A 19,543-nucleotide genomic window follows, 5' to 3' on the forward strand; every position below is an offset into this window, starting at 1 on the left:
CAGGTGCGATATTACTTCTGAAGGAGAAGAATGTGAACATCGTCTGGCCCTGAGGCGGAGGATCGGGAGGAAGTGAGAACACGATCTAGCTCCCTCATAGTAAAGGCAGCATTGTAGCACTTATGATTCTGAGACGAGAAGGGTATCGCCCGAGCCTCTTCCACTCATTTCTGGTGGAGTAAGGCAGGGTGATAGTGGGTGGGCTCAAAATCTACGCAAAATGGTGGCCCAAGATGCTGGAGATAGCAGTAGGGTCCACTATGACATCGTCTGCTACAGTCAGGCTGGAAATTGGAGAATGAAACTTGATCCCGGAGAGCTATCAGACGTTGTCCCACATGATGGAAGAGGGAGTGGAACTGTTAAAACAACTAACAAATGAAATCCAGCTATCTTTTTTGCTATCCCGAAGAATGTGACGGCACTGTGCATGCAACTGTTTATAACAAATGCAGTTTGCCAACATAGGATGATAGTTAAAAACACTGAGAGCACATTTCCATGTGCAAATGGCATCAAGGCATGTCTCAGCCCACCAAGTGACCGGGAGATGGTGCGGTAAAGTGGATGTGCAAGGAATGGAACGTTCTGCGGTGGTACGTATAATGTTTGTAAGATATTCTGCCTGATCGTCACAACTGGGGAAATGTAGTTTGTCGAAGGTCACCAGTCGGCCTTAGAAAGCTGCCATTTGGGAGTGCACAGAGGTGGGCAGGTGTCAGCTAAGAGACAGCACACGGGAAATGCTCGCTCGAGCATGAGTCAGGCAGAACGGACCACTGAAAATGGTGGACAAGCCTGGCAGAGCAGAAGGATAGGTCCAAATGGGAATAGGTGTGTGTCGAGACTGAAAGGAATGTGTATGCTCTTGTGTTAAGTCACATGAGGTTAAATTGGTTTAGAAGATCAACCAAGAGGGCACTTCCGTGAGAGGTTCTGGGAGAGTTCCAAAGGAGATGGTGTAAAAGAGGATGAGGAAGACTGTCCTAGTGACACCAAATGACAGAGGGATGTAAACAGTACAAAGGGTAAAAGTCACATAAAGGAAGGAAAAGGTGAACTGCAACAGCTTGAAGCCAGGTAATCAGGAAAATGGGTTGACTATGAACGTCATCCCGGATGAGCAGCATAGCTCCCCCATGAGATGAAAAGCCATCTTTGGGTGAGGAAGGTCAAAGCGGACGGGAAAGAATTGTGGGAGCTCAAAAAGGTCATGAGGATACAATTTTGTTTCCTGGAGGCTGAGAGCAAGCAGACGCTGCAATTTTAAGAGCAGCCATAAGTCCTCTTTGTTGGATCAAATGCCACGAACTTTCCATAGAAGTCAATAAGAGACACACGACGAACATATCTGTTAGTACTACTGTTAGCAAAGGCATGCGCTTCCATAGTCTGCTGCCAAAACCTATTAATGCCACATTTCACCACACAGTCCTAACTGATACATCTGTCGTGTCCCCCTCATTGACTTCTATGGAACATTCACGGCCTTTAATCCAAGAAAGAAGACTGCAGTGCCTCTCCTGGGCTTGTGACCATATCAGTAGGACCACAGATGATTGGAAAACCACGGCGTGGTCAGGTCAGTCCTGATTTCAATTGGTAAGAGTTGATGGTAGGGTTTGAGTGCGGTGCTGAGCCCACGAAGCCATGGACCCAACAAGGCACTGTGCAAGCTAGTGGTGGCTCCATAATGGTGTGGGCTGTGTTTTGCAACTGGTTTGAAGAACATTCTGGACAGTTCAAGCGAATGAGTTGGCCACCCAGATTGCCCAAAACAGGATGTAATTGAGAGGTCAGTTTTTGCGGAAAGTCCTGCACTGGCAAAACTTCTGCAATTATGGAGGGCTACACAGGCAGCGTGGCTCAACATTTCTGCAAGAGACTTCCAACAACTAGTAGAGTCCATGCCACATAGAGTTGTTCCATTATGCTAAGCAAAAGGAGGTCCAGCACAATATTTGCAAAAGTAGGTCTGGCACAATATTAGGAGGTATCCCATGACTTTTGTCAGTTCAGTGTAGAGACTACAGTGAATCACAATGCAAGTCTTGACAGCAAACACACACTTCTGATTAATAACATTAACTGTTTATACATGTCTCCAACTAGATTGTCAAAACTCTCCACACTAACAGCTTCTTAAATTTAATTTCAGTAACACCAGACTCAAGCTCATATTTTAATTAGAATTTTGTTTAATGTATTCTATCATTGGCCAATTAAACTGATCAATCAGAAATATACCCTGTGCAGGCAGTGCAAAAGATTGAAGCTAACTCACAATGCAATTTCTGACTAGTACTCAGGCTGACAACATGTATTCACTGCAAGTGATTTTAGATTTTCAATTAAGTTTAAAGTGTTAATCAGTCTTGGGAAACATTTATACAGTCTCTGACTAGTTTTCGAAGAGGCACCATGCATGTAGAATGAACCCAATACATTTTCGCAAAACTGATTACCTGTGTTAAAGGTGTAGCAGAGAATATTTACATAAGAATCCGTGAATGCACGACTTCCCACTGTTATTACTGTATTTTCTGGACTATAATACGCATTATTTTCTTCGAAAGATTGCCTGCAAAATTCAGGTGCATGTCATACTCTAAACTGATATCAACATGTCCAGTGTCCAACTTAAAATTTCCACCAGTCTTAAAAATGGCCATATTTTCGATACCATGGGAAACCTGTATCTATCTGTCATCACTGGGTTCAACTGGCAACAGCAGTGCACCAATGCGACAAACATGAGTTGCGGGGATTCACAAACTTGCTAACATTGTCTCCTTGCCATCACAAACCCAGAACAGTGTCTAACCTATGATGCGACATTGCAGTCAATGGTGACAGTGAACTTTAACTGAAAGCGACAGTAACAGTACAATATTTTTGTTAGTAGCTAGTTTCGTAATGGTAAAAATAAAAGGTATTCGTATGACGTGGGCTATAAATTAAAAGTAATAGCACATGCAGAAGAACATGGAAACAGAGCAGCTGACTGCCATTTTGGCTCTCCAACGACAGAAAAGAAAGAGGGTGGAGGCTAGTAAAAAGAGAGAGAGAGAGAGGAAGACTAAATGTGCAAATAGAGGACTGAACAGAAAATGGCCAAAACTAGATGATTGCATACTGAAATGGATTCAAGGACACCACAAAGATGACATTGGTATTAATACGAAAATGATTAAATACACGCTTGTAAGCTAGCACTACAGTGGAACTTAACAGACTAAGGGTGGAGTTGGTTGGTGCTGCAGATTTATGAAGTATCAAGGACTTAGCATGCAAACCAAAAACAAAATATCACAGAAAATGCCACGAGAGTATGAAGAGAATATATTATCTTTCTGTCACTTTGTTATTCAACGTTGAAAGAAAAACAGTGTGGAACTAAGCCAAACAGCAAACATGAATGAAACTCCTCTGATGTTTGATGTGCAGAGTAACAGAACTGTTGCCACGAAATGTCCTAAAACTGCAACTATAAAAATAAGTGCTGATGGTACTAAACTTAATTCAATGATCATTTTCAAGTGCAAAAAAAATGCAAAACCTTCTGAAATATCATCAGGTGGTGGTGTTCATGTACATGGCAAGGGTTAGACGGATTAGGCTGGTACGAAATTATGTGGGAGAAGGTGCTTTATTGAAGAAGAGTTCTCTTCTTGTGCTACATCACTTTAATAGTTATTTGAAAAATTCCCTGAAAAAGAAATTGAGAAAGAGAAATATAGAGCTTGCTGTTATTCTGGGAGGAATTACTCCACAATTGCAGCCCCTTGATGTCTCGATAAACAAACCATTTAAAGTGTATATGAGAGCAGAATGGAACAAACGGATGATGGAACAAACCCAAAGTGAGTTCATGCCAAAGGGAGCTTTAACCCGACCCACAAACAAGTGGGTCAGTGAATAAAACAGCCATGGTCTACAGTGAGAAGGAACAACTAGTGCCATTAGCATGGCTGATGCAGTAAAGTGTCTTGGTCAGAACCATTCATATCTATCCCTAATTAATTAATTAGTTAGGAAGGGGTAGGACCATTACATTACATGTACTAAGGAAAAACAAATTAAAAGCTTTAAACAACATTTTTTGTCAGGTATCAGAATTGAATAATAATTTGTCATTTGTCCACACAGCCAGTCACAAATTATATCTGTTAAATAATTTAAACAATACCATTAAAAAACTACTTAGAAAACTACGAGTAGGAGGTTAGTAAAATAACAAACAACCTCTGTCACATTATAAAGTTCCTAATGTAATGTTTTTACAGAAAAATTATTTACCCAAGATCTATAGTACATAATACTAGTGTCTGACCATCTACTTGAGCTCAATAGCTCACTCACTGACTCACCATTCAGTGCTGACACAGTTTCTCAGAAAGGCAAAAGGGAGGACATGGAGGTTTAACAAAGACATGGCAGTATGGTCATGGTCCTGATGTCATCAGCAAGTGTACATAGTGCATACATGATTTCATTTTGAAAGCTGCAATGAATAACTGAATAACTATTTCCCATCTTATCAAACTACGTTGTTCCAAGTACAAAAAAACATAAAGAGTACTGCACAGTAGGTACAAACTGAATGAGGTGTGAATTTATTGAGATGTGCCTCAGTTTAGGGAGGATGGAGGCTCATGCTCTGTCTGGTCTTCTTGAATTTGGTTGTCCATAATCTTCGCTAATCACGTCAGGCAAAAGCAAAACCAGGATGGTTCATTCTACATGGCTAGGGATGATCATCTGCCCTGCCCTTGTTAAATGTATATAAATTTATATGGTTGAATAACGATGTTATGAAAAGGATAGATTGCTACTCACCATACAGAGGATATGTTGAGCCACAGATAGGCACAACAAGAAGACTACTACACATGTGAGCTTTCAGTCAAAAGGCCTTCTTCTAGGGTAGACAACTCACACTTAGAAGGGCTGTTCAAAAAGTATGGTCACTTCAAATTGGGCAGGCAATGTACATTTGATTATCAAATTTTTTTTTTTTTTTGTTACCCATGTCCCAAACATATGTTCACAGTTTCAAGTGTAAGCATACTTCGTTTGTTTTTGACAGATAGAAAGGTTAGACATGTTTTTCTGTGTTCGGTGATTTTAGATTATTATAAGAAATGCAGCAAAGAACTTGCATCAAATTTTGTGTGAAAAATGGAATCAAGTGCTTTAAAACACTTGAAATGTTGACAGTGGCATATGGTGGGTCTGTTATGGGGGGGGGGGGAGTAAGTTTAAGCGGTACAAGCTCTTCAAAGATGGCCGAGAAGATGCCAATGATGAACCTCACTCTGGACGCCCCAGCACTTCGACAACAGATAATAACATTGAAGTTGTGGAGAAAATTGTTCTGGAAAATCGTTGAATTACTGTAAGAGAAGTTGCTGAGGATGATGGCATATCGGTCGGCTCGTGTCATGCAATTTTTTTTTTAATTTTCTTTTTTATGTTTTGGGTGTGAGACATGTTCCAGTGAAGTTTGTTCCAAAACTTCTCAAATTTGTCCAGAAGAACCGTCGCACAAGCATCGCTGAGGAGCTCTTGAATGATGTCAATGATGATCCTGATTTGCTCAAAAGGGTCATAACTGGTGACAAAACACGGGTTTACAGTTATGACGCCAAAACCAAAGCCCAATCGTCCCAATGGAACCATACCGAAGAGACAAGACAAGAAAAGCATGCCAAGTTTGACCAAACGTCAAAGTTATGCTCACTGTTTTTCTCAATTACCATGGCATAGTGCATCATGAATTTTTGCCTCATGGCCGTACTGTCAATAAAAAATATTACTTTGCCGTTATGCGCCGTTAGTGAGAAGCAATACGCAAAAAGTCATGCCTCAGCCACCATATTCACTGGATTTGGCCCCCTGCAACTTTTTCCTGTTTCTAAAGCTGAAGAAACCTATTAAAGGACAAAGATTTTCAACGACTGAAGAAATAAAAGACTGCATTGCTGGAAGTACTCAAAGCTGTACCAAAAAGTGCTTATGGGAAGTGCTTTGAGGATTGGAAGAAGTGTTGGCACAAGTGTATTGTATTTGAGGGGGATTACTTTGAAGGAAACAACATGAATATTGATGAATAAATAAATATTTTTTCATAAAAATATAAAGTCGCCTTACTTTTTGAACACACCTCGTAGATGACCACTGTCTATGGCCACAGAGGCCACGCTGGCTTCAGTGGCCAGAGACAATGGTCACGTGTGTGAATTGTGCTTGTGTGAATGTGTATGTTTTGTCTACTTAAGAAGGCCTTTTGGCTGAAAACTCCCATATTGAGCAGTCTTTCTGCTGTGCCTATTTGTGACTAAATGTCTCCTCTGTATGGTGAGTGGCAATCTATCCTTTTCATAATACTGCCATTATTCCACTCTGGATTTTCCATTGTTTAATTTACATGGCTGTATATATGACTTTACATTTTCCTTGTATTAACCTGCCACATCCAACATCATTGTAAAATGATCCTTGTATGAATAAATTACTATACTATGTTATGCTAATACTTACTTTCCTTTCTCTAGAGTCCACACAGCAGGTAATTCTGTGCTAAGCCTGTGACAAGTATCCCCTTCCAGGAGATTTTGACCACGACAAGTAATAGTCAAGCAATCAGCACATGCTTTAACATGAATGTCCTGTTTCACAACACTCTCCGCAAGTTGAAGCCATACTGTGATGTCCTCCTGATTTTGAAGCCACATATAGCGCTTTGGCTTTTGCATATTTTCTGTAAATTAAACTTGTTTTATATAGACAGTTAATATAAGAAGCAAGCTCAAGACAGAGTGCAAAAACAGATGCTGCAAGGTGAAATACTGCTACCTACAATTTTTTACCGGTTCATTAATGAAGAATGAATATTCACATTCAGCAACAGACATATATTGCATCAGTTATATAAAAGAAAAACATTTTACAACCAGAAGGCATACACAAATGTGTAACACTATTCATCAAATGCTCGCACTACTAGAATATTACTTTTTTTTTTTTAGTATCAAGTCTTCAGACAAAGACAGCACAGTATATAATATCATTGCATTTTTATTGTTGTCTACAATGATGAATCAACCCTAGTATTAAAAAATCTGCTACTACAATTCAAATGTGAACCAGAGCTAAAAGTGAAAGCTCCTATAAAATGTACACACAGATAATGCAACCGCATGTAAGCTGAATAAGATAATGAAACACCAACAATGACAATATTATATGGTAATTCAATAAAATGTGCCAATGGAAGAATGCATAATCTGCATCAGCATAACAAAGTTTTTCAAACTGGTGCACTCCACCACACATCTGAAAGAAAGTTTCAACTAAATTTTCACCACTAGGTGAATATTCATGCTGATGCCATTAAACAACCATGGTAGTATCATTAACTAGTCACCAAGATCCCCCAAGCTGACATCCTTAGCACACCATCAGATGAAGACAGAAGTATACAGAAGAAAAATGGATATGTAACATGAACTGCTAAGTCATATCGTGGACAGTGCTGCCCTATTAATACAATTACATGCATTTGAATAAACATGAGACAATTTATTTTGGATTGAATGTATGTAATGCAACATTTTCCTGAACATTATCATGCACCATTGTAAATATCTAACATAGAAAAAAATCTGAACATTTTTTTAAGTTTTCAATATATTGCTTCACCCAACTACTTCTGTCCTTCCAGAATTATGATTTTCCTCCCTACGATTCACTGTACACTGAAATTTTTGCTTCTGTAACCCTGTTTCCTTTCTGGTTATATGTTTACTCAATTTATGGCTATAGTCCATGTGGCAAAAGACGAACACTGGCAGTTACATTAGGCTTGACACATTTGCCTGAATGTCTACCACAACCAATCAATTAATGTGATTTTAGAGACATCTCTTGCCAATGCCTCACTGCTGCAACGGTTTTATAGATGAATCTTGTTTTCACCCACATAGTTTCGGTACCCTCAGCATCATTTTGCATTCTCAAACTAAAGACTGGGAACGGTGCTACCCACTGTCTGAGTTCTTGTTTCATTGTACAAAGTACAGACAAGTTATCTATCTGATTTGGGCATTACTTTAAAGGAATGTGCCACACTGCACCTTTAGATTCTTACCTTGAAGAAAAACTGCAAAGATAATTTGAGAACATACCTAAATAAGAACGTGAGTAAAGAAAAAATGCAAATATAAATAACTGAAGTCTGTTTTCACAAAATGGTCTGCTAACCTTGTTCTGGTATTTTTCTGTCCTCCACAGGTTTTTCAGAATCTTTTGTGAAAACAACAGGTTTTTCACTGGCAACATACAATGCTGTACAATAGGTCTCAATTGCTGCATACTCAATACCTTTCACAGTAGACACCTGTCTACTAGCATGCAATGACCACTTTCCTATTCCACCTGCAACAGAAATGTCACTTTGAAGCATGACTCAGTTTTTTCATAATGATGAGACTACTTGTAAATACCACAATTCAAAACTTTATCTCATCAAAAGTACGTTACACAAATTATTCTTGTCATACTAACTTACATGTCACATTGGGTAACAACTTTTTTAAAAATATGATTTATTGTAGTTTTTCTTATTGATGGTACAATAACTCCAAAAATTTTCCATGCATATCTCCAAAATATAATGCTCCTTGGACAGTTTATGCTATACACATGACATTTCAGTGAACATGAATAACGAGGACAAAGTTTGGTATGTGCTAAAAAAATACAGACCTCTGTAACAGAAGATGGCAGAAGTCTAGAGGGGAGGGATTTACCAGGCTAAGGAGAAAGACAACTAAACAAGCACAAAAACTCTAAAGTGTGCATTAGGAAATGTAAAACAATACACAAAACACAGTGAAATAACCCTCCAAATAGTTCATCACAATTCATAAAAATTTGTAATCAGCAAAATAGTTGGAAGATAAAGAAGGATCCCAATAGATTTCAAGAAATCATTGGAAAGCTTCACAACAAATAGTACCTCTTACACAAATTCTAATAATGCAACTATGAAAATGTTAATCGAAATATACTGGGGTATCAGAAGACCAATTTATCAGGCCTTTGCCAACTACAATGGCAAAATATTATAGAACAAGCTTTCACAAAAACTGAAGAAATTTTAAACATATATTAAGGCTACCACCAGTGATTGTTGACTACATGGTAGAACTGAAACAGCAAAACTACACCTTCAGTGCTGAACGCTGTTTGACAGTAAGTTAGTGCAAAGATGAAACACATATCAGTGCTGATGGTGAAAAGAAAATTGAAATCACTAAAAACAAACAAGGGACCCCTACCAACTGGAATCTCAATAAAGGTCCAAAACAGAATTTAGAAGTGAATTAGCTCCAGAGTACCTTTTGACATCAACTTACAAAAGATTTCTTCGGTACACAACTGTTTGTCAAGAAACAGCAACTCATGCCATCCACCCACCTGGATGTGTAGCACAGATCCAGATTATACTATAAGCTTAAAATTACACAGAACAAAATAACCATCCCCAAGCAGCCAGCAGAATTCAAAATGTAATAATCATGTGAGTCTCAGTGTACTCCTAACACACAGCATATAAGCTACAGAAAGTCATGGATAGATACAATAAAGATAATCATGCAGACTTATTTGTTTACTATCAAAACACCGAATCAATACAACATCAATGCCAGCTATGTAAAATGTATTCATACAATCTGAACACTGCTTCCAATTTCACACATGTGGCTGGCTACATAACTGGCATGATTAGCAAAATATATCATTTTGAAGTCACTCATCTATTATGTCATATTTTATCTGTAATAAGCATTTTGCTTGTTGGTAAATAATTAAGTTTACTTCATATACACTGGTGTCCAAAATTAAAGCAACAAATTGCTACTTACTCATCCTGTGTCAAATTCATGATATAATCATACAAACTGTCAAAAGATGTCGTTACAGTTGTGTTCTGCATGGAAGATGGCATTCCAATCAATGTACAACCACACCAAAAATGACATCAGGACATCTATCAAGCGAGGTAGTGTTTGCAGGGTAGTCCCACATCTGCAATCAATGTGTACACAGTCACAGATGTTGCAGTACGACACAGAGAAGATGCTACAGACACTCTGCTGCGGAGACCATAGGAAGAATGAAAGCAGGAGAGTCACAAACTGATGTGGCCTAATGACTTACTGTGAATTGGTCTGTTTCTCAGTTGAGGCGACAGTTTACAGAGACTGAACCTGTATCCTGGAAACCAGGACAGGGCTGACCACTTGTGACATCAGAAAGGGCAGACTGTTATTTTTCTGTAAGTGCATGACAGAACCGCCTTAGTATGGCACTGCAACTGACATCTGACCTTACACCATCCCCTGGACGTGTTGTATTGATGCAAATGGTGTACAGACAGTTTCAGTAGAATGGCCTTTATTGTCGGAGACCTGCTGTCTATTTACCTCTGCCATGTTTTCATAGAAGGGAATGTGTATAGAGTGGAGCCGTATGCATGCCACCTGGGCGGTTGAATGATGGGCCAACGTTCTTTTCACAGATGAGTCCCAATTTGATCTGGAGTGATTCTCGAGATTCACACCTGGAGGGCACATGGAACACAATTTCACGACCCAAACATTGTGGAAAGAGATGAACATCAAGGAGCATCCCTAATGGTGTGGGCAGGGATTATGTTGACCACTAACACCTCTTCATGAAACTACTGTCAGGTACCGTGAGGAGATCTTGAGAGCTCATGCACAGTTGTTGCGAGGTGCTGTGGGCCCAGACTTCGTATTGATGGAAGATAATGCTCGACCTCAGAGCATGGGTGGTTGATGACATCATTCACAGCATGTCCCATTGTTGTCAGGCCTGTAGTGGTGCCAGAGGTGGTCACACCCCACACTGAACACATTAACCAGTTCTCAGAATGTGTGTGCAAATCCGTTAAGTTGGGAAAAAATGAAGATCATTTTTATCTACAGTTATGTATGTTACGTTCTGTATTCTTTACATTGTTTCTACTTCACTATCACCTGTTTGTGCTGTTTTGCGGCAAAATAGACACAACCTTGAAAAATTTCCATTTGTTGCTTCGTTCATGTTTGTGGTATGTAACCAAGCCTTACATACACTTATAATCTAATATATTTTTACGAGCTTATGTATGATATGGATATCTTATTGCTTGGTTCTCTGGTTGCCAATCATTATTTCTCCTTCTTTTGTATCTGTGCTCATCTATCTACATCTATGTCTAATGGATAGACTGCCCACTTAGTATGTCCTCTTGTTATGTTTTGTGACAAACATGTTTACAGGTGGCTTGTGGCTGGCTATGGTTGGTATGATGATACAGACTGATTACTTGAATTTTGCATTAATTGTAAAATGTGGGATAACATTATGTCGCTGTTATTCACTGTTCACACATTAGAGTAGACAGACATTCCTGCCAACTTGTCTACTACATTAATCCTTCTATCATGCTGTGTATTCTGAATTTGCCACAACACATTGCATGATGAGCACATAAGAAAGGTTAGCAGAGATTTCCAAATAAAGGTTAGCAGAGAATTCCAAATCGCTCACATTTGAAAGAGTTGGGTTATGCCGAAACAAAGGGTGCTGAACCAAGTTGCCTTTCCTACCTATGCTCTGCTTAACTTTAACACTTTGTTAAGTTCAACTATGACTGTTTACATTACCTATCAACAATTTATGCCTTCAGTTCTTGTACATTTTCATATGCAGTTATTTACCTTGCATGAATGTGGCACCATTTTCAACTTCCTTTATTAGTCTTGTTATTCTCCATAATGCACTGTTCCTGCACAGGACGTCCCAGGAGGAATGGTAATTATCAGGGAAATGACAGGAATGATCATTTGAAACAAAAAAAATCTAGTAAACATGGGTTCTGCAATGCATACCTTAAAAGCTATGAGCACTTCCTCATGTTTGATACCGTGAAACAAATTTCTTTTACTGCAATCTCTTTGCTTTCCACATTTTGGGAGGAGATAGTAGAACAAAAACAAGAAAAAGATGTCTAGTAAACTTATGCTCTAAAACGCCTACTGTAAGGGCTACAAGCACTAGTTCAGTAAGAGTGATACATTTCACAGTAGCAAAGAAGAAATAGTGCTCATGGCTCTTAAGGTATGCATTTTAGAACCCTTGTTTACTGACCAATTTCTTCTTGTTTTGGTCCATTACAACCATCTCTCAAAGTATGGACAACAAAGAGCTTGCAGTCAAAGAAATTTGTTTCACAGTACTGAAGATAAGGAAGTGCTCTTAGCTCTTAAAAGTATGTATGATACCCATGTTTACTATACTTCTTTGCTTCAAATGATCATTCTTCTTATATCCCTAAATATTGACCATTCCTTCTAGGACACCCTGTATATGTATCTTGTCCTGTTCAGTGCTTTTTCTGTTGTTGTGGTCTTCAGTCCAAAGAGCAAGCCTCTCCAATATCAACTTAATTATTGCAACCTACAACCACTAGAGCCTGCTGACTGCATTCATCCCTTGGTCTCCCTCTACAATTCTTACCCCCCTGCCCTCCACTTACCGCATTTACCAAATTCACAAAGCCTTGGTGCCTCAGAATGTGCATGTAAATCAATCTTTCTTTTAATCAAGCTGTGTCATAAATTTCCTTTTCCCTCAATTTTATTCAGTACCACCTCCTCATTTGTTATTCAATGTACTTATCTAATCTTCAACATTCTTCTGTAGCAACACATTCTGTTCTTGTCTGAACTGTCTATCATCCATGTTTCACTTTTGTACAAGGCTACACAACAGCAAATATCCTCCAAAGAGACGTCTTACGACTTAAGTTTATATTAGATATTAACAAAATCCTGTTTTTTTATAAATTTATTTCTTACTATGGCTACACTGCATTTTAAATCCTCTACTTTGGACATCGTCAATTAAGTTGAAACTTCCTGGCAGATTAAAACTGTGTGCCCGACCGAGACTCGAACTCGGGACCTTTGCCTTTCGCGGGCAAGTGCTCTACCACTGAGCTACCGAAGCACGACTCACGCCCGGTACTCACAGCTTTACTTCTGCCAGTACCTCGTCTCCTACCTTCCAAACTTTACAGAAGCTTCTGTAAAGTTTGGAAGGTAGGAGACGAGGTACTGGCAGAAGTAAAGCTGTGAGTACCGGGCGTGAGTCGTGCTTCGGTAGCTCAGTGGTAGAGCACTTGCCTGCGAAAGGCAAAGGTCCCGAGTTCGAGTCTCGGTCGGGCACACAGTTTTAATCTGCCAGGAAGTTTCATATCAGCGCACACTCCGCTGCAGAGTGAAAATCTCATTCTGGAAACATCCCCCAGGCTGTGGCTAAGCCATGTCTCCGCAATATCCTTTCTTTCAGGAGTGCTAGTTCTGCAAGTTTCGCAGGAGAGCTTCTGTAAAGTTTGGAAGGTAGGAGACGAGGTACTGGCAGAAGTAAAGCTGTGAGTACCGGGCGTGAGTCGTGCTTCGGTAGCTCAGTGGTAGAGCACTTGCCCGCGAAAGGCAAAGGTCCCGAGTTTGAGTCTCGGTCGGGCACACAGTTTTAATCTGCCAGGAAGTTTCATATCAGCGCACACTCCGCTGCAGAGTGAAAATCTCATTCTGGTCAATTAAGTTGTTGCCCCAATTGCAAAACTCACCTACAGCTTCAAGTGTCTCATTTCCTAATCTGTCTTGGCATTGCACCCCCCCCCCTCCCCCTCAGAGATAGCACTTGCAGCACGGGGTCAACTTCCGCACCCAACTATCAATCCCCCAATCACTACACATTACTGACAAAATATTAAGAAGCTGAAATAATAAAAAAGTAAGAAAGCAAAGTGTAACATAAAAGATTACAAAGGTTGAAAAGAGCATGTGTCAGACCAATCTCCTGAACACAGGCAGCTACACAGCCAACTAAATCTTCAGAGATTTCATCTGACAAGGGAAGCATTCACCCGAGTCACCAACTGTGCTCATTGTATGCCCAATTGTAGTAAATGCTTAAATATAACAAATTCTGCACGTGTATGATGTGGTTCTCAAACATTTGAGTAACTGAGGATTGAAGTTTTACAAACATGTTGAACACTATATGAACACTGTTGAGCAACATTCTTAGTGCAACCGACTACAGCAGCAATGAGAGGCTGCCTTAAACTTCCACAGGAACTGAACTGAAAAACAGCAAAAAGTTTGTCATACTGAAAGAAGGTAATGCAAGTACCCAAGCACTAATGCATTATCAACCTTCTAATCTGATTTTTGGCTAGTTCTGTTCGATATCTTTTTGTATATGAGAATGAAAACTTAACTACTAAGATTTTTTCCTAAATGGAATGTGATGATAGACATCTATTCACAGAACCTAAAATAAACATGTTTGACACAGTGACACATGAAGGAAAGTTCAAGAAAATCATAATACATTTTAAAAGCAATGCCAGACATAAATCGAGACCATTATCTGGTTCTGTACCTTCATCAATGCCTGTGGGGTTAATATAGAAAATAAAATGGCTTTTTTTTTTTTTAAAAAGGAAATGAGTAAATGCTTAGCAGCATCAATACATATACATATTTTTTTAAAAAAATCACACACCATCATTAAAAATCAGCCACTCCAACAAAGTAGTAAAGACTCCCTTTTCCTTGCTCTCTTTTACTTCTTCTTCAGGCCTTGTTTCAATATGTAGTAGCAAGCAGTGTATGAATTTATGACCGCCTTCCGAAATACATCTTGAATGAATCACTTTAAAAGCTTTTTCCTCTCCACATGGTTCTTCAACATGCACTGTCTGGAATTCAGCAGTTATTTTAGTGTATTACAATTAAAAAGAAATTATGTTTCAGGGTTCAATAGAATTCACATTACACATTAATTTGTTTTTATGAATTACCATAGCCTCATCAAACAACCTTCCTCATAACCACCAATATACATAAATCACAGAAATGGAGACATGAAAAGTAAGAAGCACAAGCAGCAAGAATTAAAGTTTAAAAACCACCAAATGAAATACTGTGTTTCTAGACTTCACATATTATCCACACTATTATGCCTGTAACTTAAGAAGCAGTTACGCGATGTCCTTGCAGATAAATCACTGGTGCAAACAACTTTGGTAGTTAACTCTTAACATTTCCCAGGCTCACTCCATTGATATCTGCAATCCTCGTCGTACAGTCCTACAGTCAAACTGAAATATTTTCATAGAAAGTAAGTAAGAAACACATCTAAATGAAAAAGAAAGGCCAAGAAAACAATTTCCTATTTTCTTGTACAATTTGCTACCATTATATTTAATATGTGTTAACCCATTATTGTTATTTTCTGAATGTGTACAGGACTTTGATTTGTGTGTACAACCATTCTGCAGGCAGTGGGGGAAGAGAGTTAAGACAGCTAAATCTGCAAAATCTCAAGCCTCTGATGTCTCAGTATATCATAGTTGCATGAAGTTGAAATAATAAGACAGTAATTTAAACAAACCTCTTAAACTTCAATCCTGGTGACTTTATAAATGTAGTATTTGAACAATTTGATTGCACCACTTTGAGGACTTGATCTCTCAAGTTTTCTCGGTGTGACTGTCTTTGAGGCATGCAACCTTCTTTTATTATTCTCAAACCAAGTGCGACAATTAAATTATGTTCTGTGCGAAATTCCACCAGTTGGTTTCCTCTTTCACTCCTTTCCCCCAGTCCACATTCACCTACTATTTTTCCTGCTTGTAAATAACAGATTTCAGATATCAGTCATCCTTTTTTAAATTTTATTGGCAGGTCTAGATTTCAGCTAGAAACTAGCCATTCTCAATGTACTATCATTTTTGATCAAGGCATGTAATGCCTGTCGATCGGGCTTCATATACAGTTCATTGATCTGCCAATAAAATTTAAAAAAGGACAACTGATAGCTGAAATCTATTATTTACAAGTCAATATAACAATCTCTGCGTGCAATAGCCTTCTGAATGGAAGGTAATCTGATTTTTCCTACTATCTAATACTAATCACCCATCATAGTTAAATTTTCATCTCCTTTAACTAGCTGAATAAATTCTTTTGTGTCGTCATACATTTCTTCAATCTTGTCATCATTGGCTGAGACATGGGCTATGAGACCAATAATAGCTCAATGTGTGGTTTAAAGTCCAGGCAGCAAGTACACACAGCTGCAAAACTCGCAGCACCTGATGAGGATACCTAGATCAATCATCTAAATACTGCGCTTAAAATGGAAATAACTTGACACCATTAATCAAGCCAAGAAAACCTGAGAGATCCTGTCACTTCTCTCTATGGTGAGGAGATGTTCCACAATTTACACAAGTTGGATAAGCTCTGCAAAAGAAAGGTCAACTTCTCAGTACATTGAATGTTGTACTCATGTTTGCTACAGTGAAGCATCACATTAACACACCAGCAGCTAATAGGATTATGTGCCATGCAAGCATAGTAGTGCAAGAGGGAATGCACAAAATCTGACAAATGCTAGATGTAACTTCTCACAAGCTTCATCTCCATCTTTACATGTTGCCTAAACACTATGCAGATTCTTGGGAATGGATTGGCAACAAGACACGGTCACAAGCAGAGTCAATGCAGCTGAAAACATCTGCACACCAGAAAGCAAAATTCGATCGCTTGCACTAAAATCCAAGCCAAGATGTAGGTAGCCATGCCGTAATTAGTTTTACTGACAACCATCTGGATGAGGGTACAGTAAAAACCCTTGTACAAGGGATAAATTTCACACCAATTACAAAAATGCTGCCAATAGCAGATTATATCAGCTCCGTGGAACATGTTGTAGCTTCTCTCACACCAGATGAGGTCCGCCATGAAACACGCAGAGCAAGTTCGGAGGTGCCAACGCTAAAATCAGACATAGCCAAGTAAAGATAAGTAGCACTGAGAAATCTGTGGAAGGACAAGGAAACTGTAGTTCTGCCACCTGAAAAGGGCAACAATGTGGTACTGTCATATGTGGGCTAAAATAAGAGTTTCAATCTTTTGAATGACACTGCAAACAGACAGATAGATGTTGATCTTATGAATAAACTCAATGGGAAGATGATGAGTCTTTGCAATAAGTCAGGCTTGCTACATATCACTAAGGGTCTTAAGAAACAAGCAGCAGTGCCACCAAGACCAAATTCCTAACAATGGAAAATCCAGTCTCTGGCTGCGGAGGCCAGACTGCGATCAACAGCACATGATGGGAGAAACAATTTTGGAGGTGGGAGTAAGGAGGCGGCTTGGGCAGGGAGGAGGAGGGATAGCAGGATAGAGGAGGGGACAGTATAGCGCTGCTTATAGGAGCATACAGGGATGAGTTGGGGAGCGGGTAGGGCAACTAGATAGAACCGTGAGATTAAGACTGAGGGAAGGGGTGAGGGAAGAGGGGGGAGGGGTGGGGAACAAGTGAGAAGTAAAAAGACTGTGGATGAAACTTCCTGGCAGATTAAAACTGTGTGCCCGACCGAGACTCGAACTCGGGACCTTTGCCTTTTGCGGGCAAGTGCTCTACCATCTGAGCTACCGAAGCACGACTCACGCCCGGTTTCTCATTCTGGAAACATCCCCCAGGCTGTGGCTAAGCCATGTCTCCGCAATATCCTTTGTTTCAGGAGTGCTAGTTCTGCATGGTTCGCAGGAGAGCTTCTGTAAAGTTTGGAAGGTAGGAGACGAGATATTGGCAGAAGTAAAGCTGTGAGGACCAGGCGTGAGTCGTGCTTCGATAGCTCAGATGGTAGAGCACTTGCCCGCGAAAGGCAAAGGTCCCGAGTTTGAGTCTCGGTCGGGCACACAGTTTTAATCTGCCAGGAAGTTTCATATCAGCGCATACTCCGCTGCAGAGTGAAAATCTCATTCTGAAGACTGTGGATGTTCGTGTAATAGCAGGCAGTGTAGTGCAGGAGTGGGAACACGGAAGGGGATTGGGAGGGGGGTGGGGTGAAGGACAGTGACTAATGAAGGCATGGAGGGTTATGGGAACTTAGGATATATTGCAGGGAGAGTTCCCACATGCATAATTCAGAAAAGCTGGTGTTGGTAGGAATGATCCAGATGGCACAGGTTATGAAGCAGTTATTGAAGTGAAGCATTTTGGGATGGGCAGCATGTTCAGCAACTGGGTGGTCCATCTGTCTCTTGACTACAGTTTCTCAGTGGCCATTCATATGGACAGATGGCTTGTTGGTTGTCATGCCCACACAGAAAGCAGCACAGTGGTGGTAGCTAACCTTGCACATGACTGATTCCACAGGCTGTCCTGCCTTTGATGCGACAGTTGATGCTTGTGACCACATGGAGCTGATGGTGGTGGGTCTTGCATCTAGTCTACTAAGGGATATGAGCCACGAGGCAAAGGGTTGGGAACAGGGGTTGTGTAGGGATGGACGAGGATATTGTGTAAGTTTGGTGGGCAGCAGAATATCATTACTCCTTGGTGGCTGGATGGTGAGAGTTTGGGAGGCAGTGGGTAAATGAGAAATCTGTTTCTGAACAAAGTTGGGAGGGTAATCACGGTCTGCGAAGGTCTCAGTATATTTGTCCATGGTATCATTTGAGAGGGACTGCTCATCACTACAGGTGCAGTGGCCAAAGGTGTCTAAGGCTGTATGAAAGGGACTTCTTGGTTTGGGATAGGTGGCAGCTGTCAAAGTGGAGGCATTGGTGGTGGTTGGTAGCTCTAACATGGACGGGTGTAATTATGTGGCCATCTTTGAAGTGGAGGCCAAGAACACGGAAGGTGGCTTGTTGGGTTGAGCAACTGAGGGAGAAGGTGTTGAGGTTCTGGAGGAATGTGGATAGGGTGTCCTCACCCTCAATCCAGATCACGAGAGATGTCATCATCTGAACCATTTGATGGATTTGGAATACTGGGTGTTTAGGAAGGATTCATCCAGATGCCCATGAATAGGTTGGCATTGAAGGTTATCATTCAGGTTCCCATTGACGTATCCCAGATTTGTTTACAGATGATCCCTGCTAAAGAGAAGTAATTGTGATTGTAGATATAGCTGGTAACGGTGACCAGGAAGAAGGTTGTAGGTTTGGAAACGTTCGGGCATTGGGAATGGCAGTGTTCAATAGCAGCAAGGCCATGGGCATTAGGGATGTTAGTGTAAAGGGGGGTGATGAGAAGGGCAGTGTCTGGTAAAGGGATAGGAACTGAAATGAAAAATATCCTACATAGTATCCTTCCCCTCCCCCGACCCCCTCCCACAGTAGTGTTCTTCCAATGAACTTGCACAATACCCTTGTCCATCCCTACACAATCACTGTTCCTGACCCCTTGCCTCATGGCTTATATTCCTGTAACAGACCTAGATGCAAGACCTGTCCCATACATCCACCCAACACCAGCTACTCCAGTCCAGTCACAAGCATCCTCTATCCCATTGAAGGCAGGGCTACTGTGAAACTATTCAAGTATCTACAAGCTGAGCTGCAACCACTGTGCTGCTTTCTACATGGGCATT

The 19,543-nt window shown here is 40.2% G+C and overlaps 1 protein-coding gene across 1 annotated transcript in view; it reads right to left on the reverse strand.

Moving 5' to 3' along the window:
* Positions 1-19,543, reverse strand: part of LOC126252915 (nudC domain-containing protein 1) — a 136,124-nt gene that overhangs the window by 50,679 nt on the left and 65,902 nt on the right. Inside the window, exons 4-6 of the mRNA XM_049953901.1 lie at positions 14,653-14,848; positions 8,266-8,439; positions 6,544-6,763 (exon numbers count right to left, since the gene is read on the reverse strand). Of these exons, the coding sequence (XP_049809858.1) occupies positions 6,544-6,763; positions 8,266-8,439; positions 14,653-14,848 (590 nt within the window). The remainder of the gene's footprint in view (positions 1-6,543; positions 6,764-8,265; positions 8,440-14,652; positions 14,849-19,543) is intronic.

This window comes from Schistocerca nitens, chromosome 4, assembly GCF_023898315.1.
Source record: "Schistocerca nitens isolate TAMUIC-IGC-003100 chromosome 4, iqSchNite1.1, whole genome shotgun sequence".
Taxonomy (NCBI): Eukaryota; Metazoa; Arthropoda; class Insecta; order Orthoptera; family Acrididae; genus Schistocerca; species Schistocerca nitens.